General features: G+C 39.3%; 1 protein-coding gene across 1 annotated transcript in view; it reads left to right on the plus strand.

The window, feature by feature from the left end:
- Positions 1–20790: 20790 nt before the first annotated feature.
- ptgir (prostaglandin I2 receptor) overlaps positions 20791–23767 on the plus strand; it is a gene marked incomplete at both ends in the record, with an annotated part of 28643 nt that continues 25666 nt past the window's right edge. Inside the window, one exon of the mRNA XM_083886951.1 lies at positions 20791–21609. Within this exon, the coding sequence (XP_083743077.1) occupies positions 20791–21609 (819 nt within the window). The remainder of the gene's footprint in view (positions 21610–23767) is intronic.

The following is a 23767-nucleotide window of genomic DNA, read 5'->3' on the forward strand; positions in this document are numbered from 1 at the left end:
CACATTCATTTTTATTTCTATATACAAACTGTGGCATCTGCCCAGTAAAAAACCACCCGGTGTATTTTTAATCAAAAAATAACTTGGAACTGGATACTGAAATCTTGTGGTCATCTGGCATGGCTCGTGTCGTCAGAGCAATAATAGCTGTATGAAAGGTTAGATAGTTCACATGTTTTGTTTTGTGTTTTTTTTGTTGAAGTGTGAGTGTTTGAGGTACAGACACACTATCAGCACTGACTCACCCGCTGGGCTGGGAACCAGCTTTAGACGCAGCTGCTCGCTCTCAGACAAAAGAAAGATTGTCTAAATACAATAAAATCTACCTGTGCTTCACTCTTTTGCATCTTATGAAATAGTTTGCTGCAAAAAAAAAAAAAAGTACAAATACTCTGTTACTGTACTTACAGTAAGTAAAAAAATGCATGTATGTGTACTTTTACTCCACTACATTTCCTCTAACTGTCTTTGTTAACCGTTATTACCAAATAAAATCAGAAGAAGAAGAGTTGGTAATGGTTTGTACAGAGCAGATCATATCATCTACATTCATTCACACACGTCAACATTAAGTTAGTGTCTTGCTCAAGGACACAGACGAAAAAGACTTTGTAGCACAGGTGATTTCTTCAGCCACAATAAAGTAAGCTTTCACTGCCGCTTCGTTTTTGGTTATGGCTTTCGTGAACACATTCTGCTTTTTAATTCTTTGACAATTTGTTGTTTTTCTCAAAGGCTAACTTTGGCATACTTGGCTCCTTGTTTGGTGTCAAAATGTCGACGTAGTACTATTGTACTCTTTGGCGACTGACACAGCCTCATAACACAAAAGACATACCGGTTTTTCTCCTTGAAGCACAAACATGTATTCGCCTTCCCATCATACTCAAGTATCCCTTTAAAGTACTTTATGTAAGACTGTAGACAGGTTTGCGTTGCTTTGTAAAAACTGTTCGCTCCCCAGACCAAAGTCCATCAAGAAGATCAGTGATTTTACATCACAGCACACAGGAGTTAACGATCCTCTGCGGCCTCCACCAGTAAATTCAAATGTGTTATATATATATATTTTGTTACTGCAGTTTTTTTTAAATCCTTTATTCAGATTTACCTCAGTGGCACTCACTCGTCACATGAGACAGCAGCGAAACAGCAGCTCCTGTGTCCCAGCGAGCTAAAATGACTGATTTTCTCTCTGAAATGCAGGAGTAAACAGTTCAAAAAAGTGGCTAAAATCATTTTTTTCTGTGTGTGTGTGTGTGTGTGTGTTCCTGCAAGCAGCCATGTTTACAGTGAGGGTGAGCGTTCATGTTTCACATTCCCAGAACAGAGGGCGTAAACGGCACTCGTGTGGATGTAAATACAGATGATATTTTCTCGATGCGAAATGTGGCCGTTGGAAACGTCCTTTTGCAAGAGAGCCTTTTCGTTATTATGTGTTTTAGTTGCGACGTGTCACTCAGCACCAAGGCTGGCGGTTGTTTGACAACGGCGGCACATGGAGGGACAGCAGAGCCTGTGTCAATAACTGGCTACTGGTAGGATTAAGTGAAAGGGAGCTGGAAAGTGATGTGAAAATGTCTTGTTTCTATAATAGGGAGGGGATCTTCCCAGAGAGACTGAGGTGAATGTCATGCTTTCACTTCATGGTATGTAGCATATGATTCCTGTCTACGTGTTTGTAGGTGTTCTGGATTTTTCTGGGTTTCATATCATGGCGTTTCATTTTCTCCATGACTGTCATGCTCTCTCTGTGCTTCACACAAACACAATTAAAGCGTCTGTCTGGCCACATTAAAGTGTTTAGACTGTAAGTAACACACAAATGGGCATCCTCCATTATCAACCCTATCTGTTTCCGAGAATTAGCCATATTTTGTCTTTGGTGGTTTGGATGCAATGAATTATAAACATGTGGGTGTGGGAGCCTGAGGCCTCTATCTAACAGTAGAGTAGCATAATATTTCATCCATCCATTATCTACCGCTTTATCCTCCACCAGAGGGTCGCGGGGGGTGCTGTGCCTATCTCAGCTGACATAGGGCGATAGACGGGGTACACCCTGGACAGTTCACCAGTCCATCTCAGGGCCACATAGAGACAAACAATATAACCCTAACCCAAGATATGGGGATTAGAGTGACCAATTCACCTAATCCCCATATCACATGTTTTTTGACTGTGGGAGGAAGCCGGAGAACCCGGAGAAAACCCACGCACACACGGGGGAGAACATACAAACAGCCCTGTAGAAAGGCCCTTGTTCTGAAGTTGTTCCAACCCAGGAACCCTGGTCTTCTTACTGCAAAGGCAAACGTGTGCTAACCACTACACCAAGCGTGGGCCCTATAGCGTAATATTTGTTTGTTGACAATCCTTTACTACTCTTCTATTTGTGTATGATTTGTTTAACCGTGGTGAAAACCTGTGTTTGTTGCTCACTTGATGTGTGGGATGTATTAACCCGAGATGATAAGGCCACACCAGTCAAGGCCTGTTCAGACCAGTGAAGCTCCTGAGAAAACATCTTTAAATTCCATAGTTTTGAATTACATCAAACAAGGTAACCCAACACAGGCCAGGCTCATTATTTCTGTGTATTGTCTGCAGGATTGGGGAAAGCCAAGTTTCTCTTCAACTTGACCTTGATAGATAAATCTGTGTGTGTGTGTGTGTGTGTGTGTGTGTGTGTGTGTGTGTGTGTGTGTGTGTGTGTTCTTGTCTTTCTATGCTTGTGTGGACCACCCCCTGGCAAACTACCTTTTTTGTGGGGACATTTTACCTTGTGGGGACAAAATGCCCGGTCCTAACAAGGATAATGCTAGGATGAGCTCCTTTGACCCTAATGGATGATCTGTCAAAGTTTCAGCAGAAGTCCTCATAGACTTAGAAAACTCAGAAATGTGTGTGTTTAAAGTTTGCCATGTGGCCACTCAGTGTTACTGCACCCAAAAAAATTTTTCGAATGGGTGGAGTGAAGACAAATTTTGTGATTGGCTGAAGCAGGGGAATTTTGTGATTGGCTATTTCAAAGGCAGACAGTACATTTCAAATGAAAAACAATGCAAACAGAGCTTTGACTATTATTATAATTATTACTATTTACTATTCACAAAAACTTTAGCAATAATCCAGAGCACCACAATTAGAGTTATAATAATAATAATAATAATATTATAATAATAATATTTAAACTGGAAATAGTCAATTTTAGCCACAGATTAATTAAATAATGATTCAAATATATATTTTTGAACCACTTTTGCAAATCATGTGTATAAATCAGTGTATGAGTGTAGAGGATAGGCTTATTAAGGAAACTGAAAAATTGTAGTAAGAGTTTCATGTATTTTAATTGTAAGCACACTCAGGTAATGTTTATGAGATGTGCTGTACAAATAAAACAGATTTGACTGCATCAGTATAAATAATATACACTCAATGTTATTTTGATTTACCTTTCAGAGACGTTTTCATTTGAATCTATAATGTACCGTAACCAAAAATAAACTGAAAAATTAGTTTAATTTACATGAATTACATGAATTTTATTATATTTTAAGTAAAGTCATACTTGAATTTCACAGAGGGGATTAAACAGGTTATCTGTCAATCTTAAGATCACCATCCTAACAGTAGTTTTGCTTTAAACTCAGAGTTTAACTGAAAACTTAATTTTATTGACATTTTGCTTTGAAACCACACATTTGATAATTGTCAGCCTCGTCATCATCTTCTCTCTTAGTTTGACTCCACAGTTGTTTTTTTCTTTTTCTTGAACCATTCTTTTTATGTTCTTCCAGTCTCTTTCTGTTTACTGTCATTGTCTCCTTTTCTAAATTTCTTATTCACATGACAACTTGTGACTGCAGTCTAGGCTGTATGGACCAGGCCAATGGGCTAGATGCCTTGTGATGTATTTTCAGTCTTAAATTGCATGTCACTGTCGTATCTGCACTGCACTTTTCCCTGTTTGTCCAGATAGAAAATGCTTTCCATCTGAAATACGTATTTCGTTAAAAGACAGTTTCAATAACTACTTAAGATATATAAAAGCACTACATCAACAACATAAAAGCTCACATAATCCATACAGCGATTGTTTTACTATGTCTAACATGCCTATGTTAGATTTTGTTCCCGTCATAATGCTTATGATTTTCTCATACATGATTATGTCTGAGCAGAACAGTACACAAGTCTTTGTCTAATTTAATCAGTCGTTGCCGTTTGAGGTAGTAAGAGGGAACGGTGTGGGATGAGCAGACCTACAGCAGACTGACAGCAGATTAACATCAGTCTAACATCAGACTAACATCAGATTAACAGCAGATTAACTCCACAATATTCAGCTCTTCTCTTCTCTGAACTTCAGGCCTTTACAGGCTAACATGCTTACAATAAAACTAAACTGAAGTATAGGCACAAGTAGAAAAGTGTATTTGTTTTTCAACATGAGCTTGACACAGCAGACACAATGACGAAACACGGTGCATAAACCAGGCATGTGTGAGTAAAGAGAGTGGCCAGTTGAACTGGACAGTCCCAGGAAACAAGAACAGCACATGGACAATAACTACTGAGATAAACATAGATTTAAACAGGCTCACACGGGTGCAATGTTGGTCAAACTAGGTCATAGGTCAAATGCAGCATGAAATTGCTTTTTCAGTCTAACAGAATTAGGGACAACTAGTAAATAATCCTCTGCTTAGGGGTCGAGATCTTAAAAATACAAGTTCTGATTCATAGATGATGCTGTTAGTGTGTGAAATAATACACCATTAATCTGAAAAATACTACATTACTTGCACTTTTAACACAAAAAGAGCCATTATGCATGACTGTATAGTCGCAGCCTTGGCCTCCACACTCTTGTCTCAGGCTCAGGCTGAGACTCTCAGGTTGATTGAGAACAGCTCAGAGTTCTGTGATGTAAAAATCATTTTAAATTGGGCAGATCTTCACCGACTGTTTTGTGAGCATGACACGTCCTCATCACAAATGACACTCTACCTCTCGTCTCACTGACATATAGAAATAAAGACTGAAAGGCTGTAAACACAAAGACAGGTTTGGACTCACTGCCTTGAAGCTAGTATATCCAGTAAATGATGACATTTTGGTTGTACTTTTGTGTTAATACACCCATCCTGTCTCACACATAGTGGGTCTCAATTATCAAAGGTGCATTGAAACAGATGCAGATCCAGGAACATAAGACATTGTAACCCAGATTTCACTTGTAATTTATAAAACATTCATATTTCTCTAGTATTAATGTACATCTGATCAGGTTGAACTAATGGAAGAACATGTTTTTCACTTCTGAGAAATATTGAGGACGATCAGAACTCTGTCAATCTCTAACTGCTGTTTTGTTGCACACTGAGCGGTAATGCTAAGCACAGGGAAAAATGTTCATCAAATTTTTTTTTTTTAAATGTAAGGTTGAAGATTCACTGTCATTTCTCACAGTATAGCATTCTCATCAGTATTAGACAGTCGTTAAAAGACTTATTAGAAAATCTCTACTCTAATCTCACGATTTAAAAATATATATAAAAACACTACATCCACGACATCATGTAGACAAGCTCTCATAATCCATACATTGTATTATATTATATTTTATGGAGTCAGATATTTCAGGGTGGATGTGTGTGTGGTGAGGAGGCACAGTTTTTTTTACTATGTGTAACATGTCTGTATTCTGAGCAGAACAGAACTTGCAGTTTGAGGGAGTAAGAGAGAAAGGTGGGGGATGGGCAGCATCAGATTAACAGCAGACTAACATCAGTGCAGGTGCAGCATGTCCCCCCCTCTCCCCCCTCCCTCTGATGGGCCATCAATGAAGGCTGCACTGAAAAGTGTTAATATGTTCAGAGGGTCACAGTCAGGTCAGGCTTTCCCGCCTCTTCCTGCACCTGCAAACTATGTTTATTTTTTTTAGAATGCTGCATTCACAGGAAAACAGACATTTCACTTTTAATGACCCTAACAAAACATGTTTTATGTTTAAACTAATAACTCTTTAAAATCTTAATGCTACATAGAAACTCAGAACTATGACTTAAATAATAAGTAATTTATATAAATAAATAACATTTATGAGCATCCTTTCACATTAAAGTCCAGGTTTCCAAACTTGCATTGAACGCGTCTCCAACATGTCTGACCGAGTTCAGAGGCTGCAGCAGCATCATCACATGTGTCAGAAAAGATTGGAGGACCAATTAACTGCAAAAAACGTTCAAGAACACCAAAAAACTTTACAATTATTGGAGGTAAGTCATTTTTCATATGTTTTTGAACTGTTTTAAAACATTTCTAGTTTTCTGGTGCATTTGAAGTATTATTATAGAGTCATATGATTTCTATGAAATGTATTTACACATGAAATCAGTCTGTAAAGTCAGCCAGCTCATTTATTTTGACTAATTACCTTAATACATTTGAATGACGGTCACCAAGTGTTTAAATTTAAACCCTAAGATTCTGGGGGCGTGTCCACTCGAGTGCATGACACACACAGATAGACAGACATTTTTTGTGGGGACCAAAGTATAAATATGATATTCATCATGGCTGCTTCTTGGTGTCCATGTCATCACACACAGGACTTGTTAATCGACTTTTTTTTTAAACTTTGCTGTATGGAAAATCATTTGTGTTAGTAAACATTATCAGTGTACTTTTTTAATAAAGTGAACAGTGTTTTTTTTTTTGCTTCTTGTTAATTTTACAACTTATAACTTTTCAGATGATGAAGCGAAGGAAAGTTGAACAAGAAGAGGGACAGGTATGTTTTCCTCTTCCTTTGTTTCTTATATTGATGTCGGCTGAAAGCCACTAACAAAGTTTCACACATTTGACATAATTGGAATATAATTTCAGTAAAGCTTAATTAATGTTCCCATAATTTGGAGCTCATACAGTTTTTACTGGTTTGTATGGATGAAACATTATATATAAATATATATTTTTACGGTATAATGAAATCATAATTTGAGACAATGCAATATATAAATCATACAGGCTGGTTATTAATTCTTCTATTTTTTTCTTCTAGTTCTATTGTTGACTGTTATGTCCTATGTCCTATTTATATGAAAAGGTTATTCATACATGTAGGAAACATTTCATATTTTCAGGTGTGATAACATTCCATTATATTTCAGATGTTATTACACTGTGAATATTGAACTGAACCTTGTTTTATATATATATATATATATATATATATATATATATATATATATATACATATATATATATATATACATATACATATATATATATATATATACATATACATATATATATATATATATATATACATATATATATATATATATATATATATATATATATATAAACACACACACACACACACAGTACTGTGCAGAAGACTCAGGCCACCATTAGATTTGTTGTTTTAGCTGCTGCTATAACAACAATCAAGGATAATTATTTCTATTTCACTTCACTGGAACACATCCAGAAAATATGTATGCAGTTTTTTATTTTTTTATTTATTTTTTTTAAAGAAAAAATCCTCTACAGGTGTAGGTCTTACACTTGAACAATAACACAGCTCTGTCAATACTGGAGTGGAACCTTCATTAATGTTACTGCTAAATCCTGTGTTTGTCCTACTATTTCATTTATAGAAATATCTGCTGTAAAAAATGCTGTTATGCTGTTACATACACATGTTGCATGAGTTAAACTCACTGACAGCTCGCTAATATATAAGAGCAGCTTTAAGTCGCATCACTTCATTCACAATTCATATGATCACAGAAAAAAACAACAGAGCTGCTGGAGACTGAAACTTTTGCACAGTACTGTATATATGTGTATATATAGCAGATTAAATCAAAGTACCGCAGTCTGTCAGATGCTAATTTTCCACCAACCATTGGGCCTTACTGGTCTGTAATGACACATGAACACAGTTTTTACATTGTGAACTAAACTTAGCACAAAAAGTAAGGAAATGTATGTTTATTGGATCATTTCTTGTTGTAACAATAGAATTTATACTGTTGTAAACTCTGTTTATTTCCCTTTTAATAAGGAAACTGATAAATTGAAGCATTCCAAATTTTGCAATGCAACTGCAATTATTATTATATTTGTATTATTATTTAATATTTACATAGTTATTTTTGCACGGATCACAGTGCTGCAAAAATTATCCATTTGTCAATGCGTGAACTTATAATTGTTCATTGTGTTTTTTCAGGAGGACTGTGATGCTTCTCTATCAGAATCTAGCCATGATCTGGAAAGTGATCATGTGCCATCAGCCTCAGAGACCTCAGACAGCGGAGCCACATGTGAGGTTCTTGAAAATAACAAAAAATCAACACTAAAAATAAACCCTAAACTTCAAGATGAACCTGCCAACAACTTAAGTGACTCAGACGACAACCCCTGCAACTCCAATGGTGACGAAGACTGTGGCACAAAACACAATAGTGACAGGTACAGAGTATCGTTTGAAGTTTTTTATGTTGTGATGTGTGTTCTATCAAAACAGTTCCTCCAGCTTCACAAATAAGTGCTGAACAGACGTTTGAAGACCAATCTTCTGAACCAGAAGAAGAATACGATGGCAAGTTATTTTAGTTTTTAGTTATTTTACACATTTATTCACTTTATCCTCCATATGAGTATCACATGGCTGTTGGTGCCAATCCCAGCTGATTTAGGGTCACATCCTGGGGCCTGGGGAGTTAGTTAACCCTGAGATGAGGGAAACTCTGTTTTTTTTGGTTTCAAAATGCCAGTTCAGCTCAACTCTGAGTCAGTTACCCTGACAACATACTCTGTGAACCTAACTCAAGTCATAAACGTAGCGTTTTTGTTTCTGTTGAGTTATTTATTTTTGTTTCCAAAAATGTGCACTTTTACCTTTACAGCATCTGTCAGTATGATGACATTTTAATACTGACATGATATTACATTTATATTTTCTCTTGTAGAAGAAACACCATCTGAGAGTCTGTTGGCAGAAACCTCATCTCCAAGACCAGATGAGCAGATAAAGCCTCAGGAAACAGGTAAACTCTTAGTAATTATCATTAATTTGCCCCTGCTCCTGTGAATTAACAGTTCAGTATTCTATAATTAATCCTTAATATGAATTACATTTTTATTTTGCATTGTAAGTTTGAGTGTATGTTACTTTTTTTTTTGTTAAAATAATACAGTACTGTTTTTCTTCTTCCTGAAGCGTCCTCCAAAAAAAAGACATCAAAGCGGTCAAGAGTGTCAGTCCAGGAATCATATGGTATGATCAGTGAAGGAGCATTATTATATGGCTATTATTGTATATATAATATATACATGTGATAATTTGGGGTGATATATGATCTGTTTTATATTGTAGGAGAGACATCCATTCAACTTCCAGACACCTCAGCTCCAACTCCACCAAAAAAGCCTAAGAAGACTCAGAAAACAGGTAAACTCTTCTTCTGTCTTATTTGTCTCCTCCTGCTTTTGTGTATGATCACTTCTACAGTCTCCAATTACAACAAAACAACTAAAGGGAAAGTTCCAGGGTTTTGTGTAAATAAATCTTGCTTTGTAAGTGAATAGTACTGTAAAAAAAAAAGTTGTGAAATGTCATGTGTTTGTTACCTGCTCTCTCAGTTTGTCCACACACTTCAGCTGCATCTTCATGAAGCATGTGACGCTGTGCTGTGATTGTGGTGTAAGGGATGGAATGTTAGGTGGACAGAAACAGCTGCTGGGCTCAGGGTTCTGGATTATGATTAGTCTATTGTGGCAAAGTACATATTACTCTCTTCTGCATCAAAACCAACTTGTGGGGTTAAAAATACACTTTTTACAGTATGTTTCATCAGGACGTTCTTGGAAACACAACATTTCAGAATTACAAATCAGCTGCACTCACTATGTGTCTTATGTTCTTTTCTAAATGTCAGGTGTGGATCCACAAACCGTACCTCTCAAAAAAAGGCCAACGGAGACCTTGGACATCTGCAGAAAAACAGGCAGTATGGAAGCATCTTGGCAAATACATGACTCTGCAAAGAGTTCCAGGTAAAGAGATCTGTGATGAGGCCATTGACAAAGAGCCAGATCTCTCCAGGCGCGATTGGAGAGATGTGAAAAACTATGTGTACAATTATATTGTATCATCCAGACGTAAACAGCTGTAGTTTTGTTTTGTTTTTTTCTGGTTGAACAGAGGTTGTAAATGTACCCAAATGTTGGTGCCTGTAAGCACTTTGACAGTCGCAGGACTTAAAATGCTGATAGCAAATTGTTTTATTATTGGGTTTGTTCTACAGTAATCAATGGTGCTGAAAAATTTGAAGTGAAGTTGAAGTTGAAAAAGTGAAGTGATGAGGTGGTGAAGTGATGAGATGGTGAATTGATGATGTGATGAGATGGTGAAGTGGTGAAGTGATGAAGTGATGAGATGGTGAAGTGATGATGTGATGAGATGGTGAAGTGATGAGATGGTGAGATAGTGAAGTGATGATGTGATGAGATGGTGAAGTGGTGAAGTGATGAGATGGTGAATTGATGATGTGATGAGATGGTGAAGTGATGATGTGATGAGATGGTGAAGTGGTGAAGTGATGAGATGGTGAAGTGGTGAAGTGATGAGATGGTGAAGTGGTGAAGTGATGAGATGGTGAAGTGATGATGTGATGAGATGGTGAAGTGATGTGATGAGATGGTGAAGTGATGAGATGGTGAAGTGGTGAAGTGATGAGATGGTGAAGTGATGATGTGATGAGATGGTGAAGTGATGTGATGAGATGGTGAAGTGGTAAAGTGGTGAAGTGATGAGATGGTGAAGTGATGATGTGATGAGATGGTAAAGTGGTGGAGTGATGAGATGGTGAAGTGGTGAATTGATGAGATGGTGAAGTGATGATGTGATGAGATGGTGAAGTGGTGAAGTGATGAGATGGTGAAGTGATGAGATGGTGAAGTGGTGAAGTGATGAGATGGTGAAGTGATGATGTGATGAGATGGTGAAGTGGTGAAGTGATGAGATGGTGAAGTGGTGAAGTGATGAGATGGTGAAGTGATGATGTGATGAGATGATGAAGTGGTGAAGTGATGAGATGGTGAAGTGATGATGTGATGAGATGGTGAAGTGATGATGTGATGAGATGGTGAAGTGATGATGTGATGAGATGGTGAAGTGATGAGGTGATGAGATGGTGAAGTGGTGAGGTGATGAGATGGTGAAGTGGTGAAGTGATGAGATAGTGAAGTGGTGAAGTGATCAGATGAGATCGTGAAGTGGTGAAGTGATGAGGTGATGAGATGGTGAATTGGTGAAGTGATCAGATGGTGAAGTGATGAGATGGTAAAGTGGTGGTGAGATGGTGAAGTAGTGAAAATGTTTTCATGTATTAATTTTTTTCATTGTTTGTTTACCTCCTCTTTTATAATGAGATGATCCTTGTGAAGGGAACATTATGGTTTTCCCATAAGTGATGTTAGTTTATCAGACACTTCCTTTGTGAAGTGTGATCTTTATCATTAAAGGATGTTTGATGTTACTGATAAAGTGATTTGTGTTATTTTTCTCATACTTTTTGGAGCTGCAACAATTAATGTATTAATTGATTACTAAATTAATTGTTCAACTATTTTGAATAAGTGATTAAATCAGAATATGAGAGAAATCAAATTAAATTAAATGACATTTTTAGGACCAAGCTCAATTATTAAAAGAATAAATAAATAAGCAACATATTGATTAAGTTGCAGCTCAAATAAAGTGATTAGAGTTGATTCAGTACTTAATATCTCTATTAGCTACTTACATGGTAGCTAATACATGTGGTATTTTACATGTGATAGAAAACTCATCCTGTAATTAAAAAATACTTGTGGCATCATAAGAAACCCACAGATTAGTCAGTAGTATTATTATTATTATTTAAAATAGATGTGTTACTTTGGCTGTGAATCATGGACTTTTTTCAGTAAACAAACTGTAAAGTACAGTAAAAAAAAAAAAAAAATTACAAGTTGTCTTCAGAATAAGTAGTGGAAGTGTTTACAATTAACCTAAAATTCATTTATATATACATATATTTATATATATATATGTATATATACATACATGTATATATATATATATATATATACATATATATATATATATATATATAAAAATAAAATAATTATATGTATTGAGTAAAGTATTTCAGGTGTGAAACTTCACTAATCAACTACTATAATAGAGATTAATATATTTGTAGAGATCCCTGCTCCACTGTTCTAAAAACCTACAAACAAATACATGTGCGTATGTTAAAGTCTGCCTAGCAACAGTCACCGGTCCACACAAGTGCAGCAGAAAACTTTTTTTGCTTTTCTTTGAGTGTTTTCGAATCTGAAGTGAGATTCTTGCTCTCTACTCCCATCTAGTGAAGGATTTGATTTTTGCACATTTCTAGCTACAGTGGAAGTGGTGGTCCACACAATGACTACTGAGAACGTGGTCCACACAATGTGGTAAAGACATGTATGTGTGTGTGTGTGTGTGTGTGTGTGTGTGTGTGTGTGTGTGTGTGTGTGTGTGTGTGTGTGAAAGAGAGAGAGCGACTGCCTGTCAGCAATCTGTCTTTTATCATATGGTGCTAAGACGTTCAGTGTTGTGCAGCGATCGTGTTCAAACAGTACAGAAGTGCTCAGACAACATGTGCATGTAAATGCTCGAGCATGCGATGAATAAACATGACATAATAGAGCTCTTTTCACAGCAGATATCGCCGCGGCCACGTTGTTGTTGTCCAAGCGTAAGAGTATAGTTTGCGCTAAATACTTGACGCCTTTAGTCTGCTGAAGCTGTTTAATCTCAAATAATTATAAAACAGTCTACCATTATGTTTCCCATCATTTCTGCACGTGTTCGAGAACAGTGATAAATAATCACTCTCCCATCCTCTGCTCTGCTTTTCATCGAGTGAGTGTAGCCTCTCTCAAACTCTCCATTAGCACTTCATTAAAGCAGATGTGTTGGTGAAGGAGCACAGCTGAGGCCAATTGATGTTGGACATAGGGAATAAATGTGGTTTATTGGAAGACAAATGAGCGTGAACAATGAAAACTTACCCTTTGACATTTTTTCTTTTACAAATCCTTAGATAAACACATGAAGTATGAGGTCACAGCAGAGCTACACAGTAGAGAGTGATGTGTGTCTGCCTGTCTGGCTTTGTGTGTGGCATCTCTTTCTCCATCAGTCATGGCTCACTGCGCAGTGTTTGCCGTTCGAGGATCTCTAAACCAGTTTGCGTCCCCGATCTTCTGAGTGTAAAAACAAACCCAAAAAAAGGGTGGGGGGGGGATTTTAAACCCGTGCCCTCCAGGCTTTCATGTTATGCACAGTTGAACACGTGCCGGATAGTTAACGTGCTTATTAAAATTTCCATGACATAGACATTTGATACTTATCACTCACTGTCAACACATGGCAGTAATTAAAGAGGGCACGCTGGACAAATACTGTGTTCACGTTGAATGAACGTAGAGAAAAAATAGAAATGTTTTGTCCCTTCATCTCCCTGTATTGAGGTTTCTATTTTACACTTGGGCTTTTTATGAAAGATAATCGATCCACAGCCAGACGTTGGTCACATACATGCATCCATCAAATGTGACATATTTTAAAATGAATTCATATGTTGTGGGAGCTGTTTTCAAACCCCCCAGATTTGAGTTATACGCCTGTTTTATATTCAGCTCTCTCACTGGTAACATTCTGCTTTTGATTAGGAGTAAAAAAAAAAAAAAAAAGACCTCCAAAAACCTCCAAAACCAAAATTCCCCAAAGCTTCTAACTCATCTTAAGTTCAGTCTCTCATTGAATATTACGTATTTCTAACTAAAAACCTTTTCCTGATAATAACCAGTCTAAATCTGCTCTTCCTTGTAAGTCGCCATTGATCCTATGTTTTCTCATCATTGTGCAAAATTAGGCTGAATTTACTGGCGGAGAACAAGCCACAGGATACCATGGAACACCTCACTGATGTACAAATGAGTGGACTTTTTGAGCCGACTGAAGATGAGAAAATGCTGCCTCCATTCATCTCCATCCATCAATTTATTTTCAATCCATCAATCTATTGATCGCTGAGCTATCATTACATCTGTCGGCCAATGAGTCTGAGTTTTGTTCTGTACAGAAGCAGGCGTGCGAGGCCAACTAACTCTGGTGTTGACATTGCAGGTAAGCCTTTTAATCTCAATGGGACCTTCCCGGTTATATATGTATACATATGCAACAGTAAACACCCCATGGTACATCACGCTGGTTCAAAGTAAATTGGTCCAGCTTTTGTTTGAGAGCTTTGTGAGTGTGAGGGAGTGCGGGTATGGAGAGTTGGAGTGAAACTGAGATGATAAAAAAAATAAAATAAACTGAACTAATACCTGCTTGTCTGTATGAAAACATCACAGGAGACCGTGTCAGCAAACTCTCTATCTGTGCACCTTTGCCGTCATTTGCTTTGTGTAAAAAAAGGAGCCTCTTGAGCTTCGTTCCTTCACCCAGAAGTGAACACAACTCCGTTATCAATATGTTCTGTCATTAGCAGAGCAGGAAGCGAGCATGTTGAATTACTGAGCGGAAACTGAGCCACAGGATGCAATCACTAGGCAGCGAGCAGTCTGTGTCTTGATGGTTTTATTAGTGTTGCGTCTCATTTGAGGTGTCACACTGAGACTCCATTATCATTCCACGCTGTGTCTGGGGACATTTAGAAACGTCAGCATAAGGAACATGGACTTCCTGGAACTCCTGTTTGTGTGGCCTTGTCCACCTTGTTCCTGATAGCGTGTGTTGGGATGGGCGTGGCTCCTGCTTCATCTCCTGCCAACGCATTTATACACCTGTCAATCATCTTTCAGTCAAGCCTCGGGTCACCTACCACTCCTCAGCAGTGACCTTTTAAAGGTATACGTGCGGTGGTGACTGCTTTGGAACGTTTGCTTGTTGAGAACGTTCTTGATGCTTTCCTGCTTCGTTATTAGTCAAATTTTCCCACTCACTTTTCACACTCGCCACCCTCATCCTCACTCTAGTTTCCCTTCTTTTGAACTCATGGAAAGGAATCGGTTGCACCTACAGACTGAATGGAAGAAGACTCTTGGATAAGTTGCCTACAGCTAACTTTTCGAAAATGATTATGACTTGTATGACTAAGAACACCTAAAGTCTTCTTTAATGGCAAACTCTCTGTGTGTCCCTCTCTCCGAATTTGGTTCCATCATTAGTGTCCAGTGGCTTTACCAGGGATGTTAAAAGACTATGGCGGCCCCTGCTGGTCAGCCTGAACCAAAGCAAGTTAGAGGCATTGGGCCTAATTGGATGGCCTTTCACACAGGCGTAGTTTAGAAGACACATTGGTAACACTTAAGATTAGGGAACATATATTCAGCATTAACTAGGTGCTGACTAACATGAGTAGCATACTAGCCCTTTATTAGCAATCATTAAGAATGTATTAACACCTTATTCTACGTAACCTTATTCTACCTCTATTACGACATGAATTAAGATTTTTCCTACATAAGCTGTTAATACGTGCTTAATATTTACCAATAAAGGGCTAGTATGCTACTTATGTGCATGTTACCAAGTAAGTAGTTAATGGTGAATATGTGTTCCCTCATCTAAAGTGTTACCAACACATTTACAGGTCCAGTGAGGGTTTATAGGCAGAAATTGAATTTACTCCACTACTGTATGAGTGTATTTTATAAATTTAAATTAAAAAAAATGTGTTTTTATAACTTTAGAATAAGTATTTTAGGCCAGGGCCAATCTAGCATTTCCATGTGTCTACCATAGCCCAGATGGACAAACACAGTTGAAAGTGGAAGCTTATAATGTCAGGTATGTGTGTAATAAAGAAGAACAACAACATCATCTCTGGTATGTTTAGATTCCTGATAAATTCTAACACTGTTTTGAGAAAATATTACCCTGCAAAATGCAGCTGGCAGTGTCTTTTCTTCAGACCTGAGCCAGTCGTGCAGCTGTGCTAATCCCATAATTTGTGTAGGTTGTAACTGGTGAAACACCACTAACACTGTACACATGTGACATCTGCACACCCAGAGCGACAGGCGGTCCAGAGATAAGGCAGATGTGAAAGCCCATGTGTAGGTGTATCATGGCCTGATCTCTAACATCTACATTACTGCCTCAAGGAAAGGCCAAACATGGTCAACACTGACATAGACTCACAAATCAGCCACGTGCTGTAACTGTAGCATCTGTCCCGCGTTAATCAAATCCAACAAAATCAGTATTTTTCGGTGTTTTGGGCATCTCGAGGGCGGACTAATGACTGAAGTCAACCCCCTCCTGAGGCTAAACTCGTTAATTTGAAACATGGTACAGCAAAGCACCAGGTCATCCTGCCCCTGTAGTGATGGAAAACACATTTTGTCTCGGATTGATCATGCAACTGTGTGTGTGTGTGTGTGTGTGTGTGTGTGTGTGCATGTGTTACACCTCATTGTGAGTAAGTGTGTGAGAGAAGATGAAAGACTTCCAGACGACCGGGAGCGATGAATATGTCCATCGCCTCATGTGGAAGGAGTCGATCTGATTTTATAGCGCATTAATTCTCGATATTTATTCCACCCTTCCTACATTCTCAATGTTTCCTAATCCAGCTGCCATGCAGCGCACACATCCTTTCTATGCGTGAGTCAGATCTGGACGATGATCTCGTGTTGCCCTATGGGATTTCTGTGCTGCATACAGGAAGTGATTTGTTTTATGTGGTGGCAGATCGGAGCTTGCAAGGAGTTTGACGGGATTTATGCATCTTATCCTGATATAAAATACACCCTCGGTCAGATCTAATGCTTCTTCTGCGACAGAGGCCGATTTCACACATGAAGGAGCATAAGTTTAATGTTACATCGTTTCTGTTCACAAAGGCTAAACTGAGGCAGAATAACAACATCATCAACAGGTTACGTATGGTAGCTTTACATTAGCATAATAGACCAGGGGTGTCAAACTCATTTTAGTTCAGGAACCACATACAGTGAAAAATTTCTCGTGAAAAATAAGTGCAATTTCAACAATATTGTGCCTAAGTTTACCATTTACACGTGCATTACAACTTACAGATCACAGTGGAGTATCCGGAACTGAAAAATATAGTATTTTTCGGGGTTTGGACGCCTCAGGTCGGCCAGTTCTGGCCCGTGGGCCGTACGTTTGACACCCCAATATAGACTAACAGAGCCAGAGATCCAACCCTGGGCCTTCTAGTTGGAAGACAAAGTGTTTAACCGCTGAACACAGCTGCCTCAATTCTAATTTCTACTACTAATTTCTAGCCACTGATGTTACTGTTGTTGTTTTCGTTTCTAAAGTCTTTGACATTCAGGTTGCTCACATTTTTGACAGCATTTTCAGCATTTTAAACCCTGAGTGATCCATCAAAGCGTTGTTGTCGTTTCATCAGGCTTCCTTCTTCTTCAGATCAACAGGTGATGAGATGGTGATGCAGAATGCAGAATGAGACTTCGTGACACAAGACTTTCAAGTCAAGTGTCAATTCCATGCGCTGCAGATCGCCTGGGAGAGCATCGGCCAAATTCCCCAAAAGCTCTTACTCTGCCTGAGCAAAACTACATTTAAGAAAGTTTACCTGCTCCTCCTCCTATACATCACCCTATGCCCTTATGCTTTTTATTCGACCCTTAGTTTCCCTTAGAGAGCACATCAAAGGACAAATGCTTAATCTAAACATCCACTTTATGGTCAACCGAAGATCTATCTGAGCAGACAATGCTCAGATAAAGCCTGCAGGCTTCCGTCGTAAACTTAATTGTAGGGCATTGTAAAACCCCAGTTACAGTGTACGTGGACACAGACTTATACTAACATATTTGATGTGTTAAAGTGTACAGTCTGTTTCAGCGCACACAAACACTGCTGAACAATAACCTGTCTCAGAGCTCAGGTATTTCACCAGTGACTGACAGTCGGTCAACAACACGCGCTGAAAAATGAACCAACATGATATTATAATGTTCAGCCAAATTGAACTTAAGTTGGATTAAAAGCTGCATGACAGGTAAACCGTAGCCAACCACACAAAAGTATACCTTTGAAAACACCTTTTTTGAAAAAAAAAAAAAAAGCATGAGGAGACAGTGCCAAACTAAATACTTACACAATAGGCTCATTTCATTTCAGTGAGCCAGGGGGGCCTTTACACTGCAGCATGTTGACATGTTTCAGCAAGAAAAGCACAAGTATTACCAATAATATGAACAATGGTTGTGTTCACTTCAGGTCGTCAGGACAGTGAACCACTATGAGAACTGAAAGTGACCTGTCAACATAAAAAATAAAGAACAGACCCCACTGACCAAACTTTATCCAGCTGTGACATCTCATAAACTATGTCCTTTATGCTGAAGATACTTTAGAGCAGGGGTCACCAACGTGGTGCCCGCGGGCACCTGGTAGCCCGCGGGCAGCCAATACGGTGCCCGCGGGCTCACTTCACTTCACTTCACTTGCATGTATCCGTATGATCGCTCAGTAAAATATCTTTGATATTGTTTATAAAAACTGGTAATCGCACTGGAATGAATGTGTATGCAGTTGAATGCATAATATTAATCATTTAAATGGTAAACAAACAAAAAAATATTATATGGTAGCCCTCCATATTATTTTTTACCCTTAAGGTAGCTCTCTGTCTCAAAAAGGTTGGTGACCCCTGCTTTAGAGAATGGACTTATGAGGTTTGTCATCTTGTGCCGCCACAGCTGCACAAAAGAGACACATTAACAGACCGATTATTTTAGTGCGCCTTCATATCGATATTTGCTCTCGTATTGCATTGATATATCACCAAATCGATATGAATAATGATAAAAACCTAGACACTTTGAGTTCAATACCTTTAAAGGTACAGTGTGTAAACATTTATTGCGTATTGGTGAAGGTGCAGCTGAATATCCCTCAACTCATCCTTTGTTTTCAAGTGTATTGGTAAACTTATTTAAATGTTCTTTAGTGTCTTCATTTTGGGCTATTCTAAACACACATGGTGGTCCAAACGTATTGCTGACACAGCTCCTGATATGAATAAAAAGACTGTGTTAAGTTAATGTTGTTGTTGTTTTCTGCTTTTGTTGGGTTTTCAGTCAATGCTGTTGTGTTTTCAGTTAGGGTTGTGTTTTCTGCTTCTGTCATTGTGTTTTTCAGTTAATGTTGTGTGTTGTTTTGTTGTGTTTTCAGTTAATGCTGTTGTGGTTTTTTTTGCTGTTGTGTTTTCAGTTAATGCTGTTGTCTTTTCTGCTTTTATTGTGTTTTAAGCTAATGTAGTTGTGTTTTCTGCCTTTGTCGCCGTGCTTTCCGCTTTTGTCGTGTTTTAAGTTAACGTTGCTGTGTTTTCCTATTGGTGGTGGTGATTTGCACTTCTGGGCTAATGCAAAACAAGAACTCGTGAAATCGGGTGTTATTTCAGTTTAATTATCTTAACTTAAATGTCTGCCAAATGTTATGCACTTGGACCTTTCAATCATAGCAAAATAAATAATGTATAATATTGTGAAACAAGAGCAAGTTAGTACACACACAAACATTGTCTGTGTGTGTGTCAGTGTAGTGGGCGGGACTTCACACCAACGTGTGTGTGTGAGAGAGAGAGAGAGTAGATAGAGTAGAGAGAGAGAGAGAGAGAGCAGAGGAGGAGCGCAACTTTAAACTCGTCTCTCTCCTTCTGTCTGTCTGGGAATTCAGCGCGTGTTCAACAGAGACAGGTTCGAGTATCGAGTCCAGGATTTTAACAACTGGAAACGCGTCCTTTTTTCTTCTTTTTTTTTACAACAAGGACTTTTAATCCACTGGAGAAGAAGAAGAAGAAGAAGAAGAAGAAGGAGGGACATATTTCCCTGCAGAGACACTGAAAGGTGAGCGATTGATCGTCACTGAAACAGACAGTTTCACAATATAAGCAGAAGCAGAGAGACATCAGTGTCAGCCGTGCGTCTTTATCTGGCTCTTTCAAGCTGTTCATTGATTTGTCAACTGTTTTTTAACCAAACACACGCGCACATGCATGATAGAGAAACAGGAAAACAAAGGAAAATACAGTCATGCAAAGATCTAATTAGAGCTGAAACAATTAGTCGATGAATCGATCGTCAACTATTTTGATAACCGATTAATAGGTTTGAAGCTTTTTTCATTATTAAAACGGGATTTCTGATTGTTTCAGCTTCTTAAATGTGAACATATTCTTCGTTTCTTTGCTCCACATAACAAAGAAATCATTCAAGAAATTTAGAAATTTAGAAAATAATCGACAGATTAATCGATTATCGATAGTTGCAGCTAAGAAGATAGTTGGACACTTAAATCAGGCTTAGGGCAGAAACAACTGTAGCACAAATCATTCCGCTCCTCTGTGTCCACAGTTGTAGCAGCAGTTAAATCTCGGCAGTGATTGTTTCAAATGTCACCTGAGCAATAAGCAGCGTTGTTTTCCTCTTATTCATTTCACAGGAAGATTTAAAGACTCTCTGCATCGACAGGAAAGCCTGAAAAATCATGGTTTAAATGTGCACAGCACGATGGCTCCCACCGTACATCCCCACCAGAGGTGTTGCCAAACGATGGTGTCAAGAGGTCACGATTCCCTTTTGTCGTCTGGGAACTCCTCTTTGATCCCACACTGAGCCGTGGCGCTCGTCTCCCTCGGTGGCTTGGACACGAACCTAAGCATGATTTCGAACGGATCATGCAATGACACTCTCACCGTGAACGAAAGCGGCAAGCCACTCGTGAGCACCGTCATGTTTCTGGCCGGCGTGGTGGGGAACCTGCTGGCCCTCTTCATCCTCGGCGTGCACCAGAAGGAGCATCGCTCCAGGTCCTCGCTCTTCTGCATCCTGGTGACCGGCCTGGCCGTCACCGACCTGCTGGGCACGTGCCTCCTCAGCCCGCCGGTGTTCATCTGCTACGCCCGCAACTTGTCGCTGATAAGTCTGGGCGGCAAAAGCCTGTGCGACTTCTTGGGCTTTGCGATGAGTTTCTTCGGCCTGGCGCCCACGCTCATCTTGTGTGCGATGGCAGTGGAGCGCTGCCTGGCAATCAGCCACCCTTATTTTTATGCCGTGCACATCCGTCGCAGCTTTGCCAAAATCACTCTTGTCTTTATTTATCTATTTTCTTTGGCCTTCTGCCTCCTGCCGTACACGGGATACGGCAAGTTCAGACAGTATTGCCCCGGGACGTGGTGCTTCATCGACATGGACGCGACGGGGTACGAGCGGGCCAACTTGATGCTGGCCTTCTCCCTGTCCTACTCCTCGCTCACGGCACTGCTCATCTTTGCCGTGTTCGTATGCAACGGCTCGGTGATCGTCAGCCTGTGCCAGATGCACCGCAGCCAGATGATGCGGCGCGGCTCAGTCAGCTCGACTGGGAGGAAGAAGAAGTTGAGCCTGACCTGGTTCGGACGGGGAGAAGAGGAGATGGACCACCTGGTGCTGCTGGCGCTCATCACCGTCATCTTTGTCGTCTGCTCCCTGCCGCTCACGGTAGGGTCACCTTTCAAAAACTTCCCTCTGTGTTTGTTTTTGTCGATGCTTCATTCGACTCTGTCACCACCTCTTCATCACATTTTGTTTGACCACTTAATCGGAGAGAGCTGACACCCGAGTGTGTCATTTATTGAGTTGTGGAATCACGAGCCAGTCCTTTCTCAGTGAAAGAAAAAGAATTGTAGCAATGGTGAGAGTAGAAGACACAAGATTTCAACCTACCGTTCAAAAGTTTGGGGTCACTTAGAAATGTCCTTATTTTTTTCCAATGAATATAACATTAAATGAATCAGAAATACACTGGTTTTTAATGGAATATGTACATAGGTGTATAGAGGCACATTTCCAGCAACCATCTCTCCAGTGTTCTAATGGTACATTGTGTTTGCTAATCACGTTAGAAGGCTATTGGATGATTAGAAAACCCTTGTGCAATGTTAGCACATCTGAAAACAGTTTTGCTGGTTCTTTGACGAAAGCAAATTATTATTTTGAATAAAATTCCTTATTTCTAATCTTGTCAATGTCTTGACAAAGAGATACAGCTGGAATCTGGAATTTGCCAATTTACATAAATAATAAATATTGGAATTTCTGTTTATCTGTGTCATCTGCGATCCACAGTTTGCGCACCAAATGCTGTAGGTGTGAAAGCACCCTAACATTTATGCTCTGCCCTGGTTTGAGACGCTTGTATTCATTATGACCCAGCATTGTATTACATGTATTTACAGAGCTAGCTCAGTGAACAATGGGAACAGTATTTTGTACTTGGCCTGATTGATTCATTTTATTATTAGCAGGAGCAGCTAAACTGAGTAATTTAAAAACATTCATACATTACACATATTTTGTGCCACTCTACCATTCAGTTTGTCAGACTGACTCACTGGCTTGTGATGTACATTGATTTTGAATATATGACTCATGGGTTATTTTCTCAAACAAAAGGATCATTCAATTTTGGTTTAAAGAGGGGGGTGGGGGGGTTGCACTTACCAATACTATTGAATCACAGCACTGGTAGAATTCCAAATAAATCAGAATAGGTCAGCAGTGCAAATGAGTTATGACCAATCAGCCTTTTAATCAAGTTTGTACTAAAGGTGGAACAGAAATTAGTTGTATAAGTTAAGTTTAGTCGATTGTTATTATTCACTGTCAGTAGCGTTATTGTTTCCACCGTGCTGTTGCTTTCCTTAGTGTTTTTCGATTTTCCTGATCACCTGTGCATCCACACATGAACATAAATAACTTCTCCTTATTCTGTAATTATTATGTACATAAAAAGCTGAGCGGGCTTAGTGACCGTTGATGTTTTTACAGCCGTGGTATGTGTTTGTGTGCCCTGTTGGAGCCTGCCAAAGAGCTCTGACAGTTTCACTAATAAAAAGGTGTGTCTGGAAATGCAGCCTTCGCCACACAAAGCGCGCTGTCAACGTGCACATAGTGTGTGTGTGTGCGTTGTGTCTTTTGTATTTTTTTTTGTAGCTACATATCTTCCCATATTTGAGAGGAGTGTACCCAACTTGACAACCCAGGAGGACAGGTCCAGCCCTGCCTCTCCCTGAGGGCAGATCTCCGACCGCCTGTGGTCCTACGTTAAACTGCCGCCAACACATTAGCCAGCACGGTAACGCTCGTGTTCCGATGATGAAGTTTACGGGAGAGTCTCGTCACTGCGTGTGCGTCTGGATGTGTTGTGGTAAAGGTTTGACTAATCTGCGGTGCGTTGCTGATGTATTTGCTCAGAGAGACGTGGCTGAGGGTGAGCTGCTGGGGGAATGAGACTTGTCAGCACGTAAAGCCTGTGTTGACTGTGTTAGCAAGATCCCCGCTACCTCTGTGGTAAAATAGTTTGCATGTGTCACATTACTCAGTAAGCTTTGATTTTGCTGCTATAAGACATACCGCCGTCCTTTTTAAAGTCATGCATTGATGTCGCAACCCCAATGAATCAATATTCAATAAAATCTGACAATTAGCATCGTCCCGCATGCCTAATCTGGAGCGTGTTATTCTGCCAGCTGTTACGCAATTCGTGATTCATGCATTCTCATGTGTCAGTCTGTGTTTTGTGTGCATGCGGATGGTTGGCAGTGAAGTGTGCGAGTGCCTGTCTACAGACACATGTGGCTTCGTGATTAACATCGCT

Source organism: Microchirus variegatus (genome assembly GCF_963457635.1).
Source record: "Microchirus variegatus genome assembly, chromosome: 3".
NCBI classification, from domain to species: Eukaryota; Metazoa; Chordata; class Actinopteri; order Pleuronectiformes; family Soleidae; genus Microchirus; species Microchirus variegatus.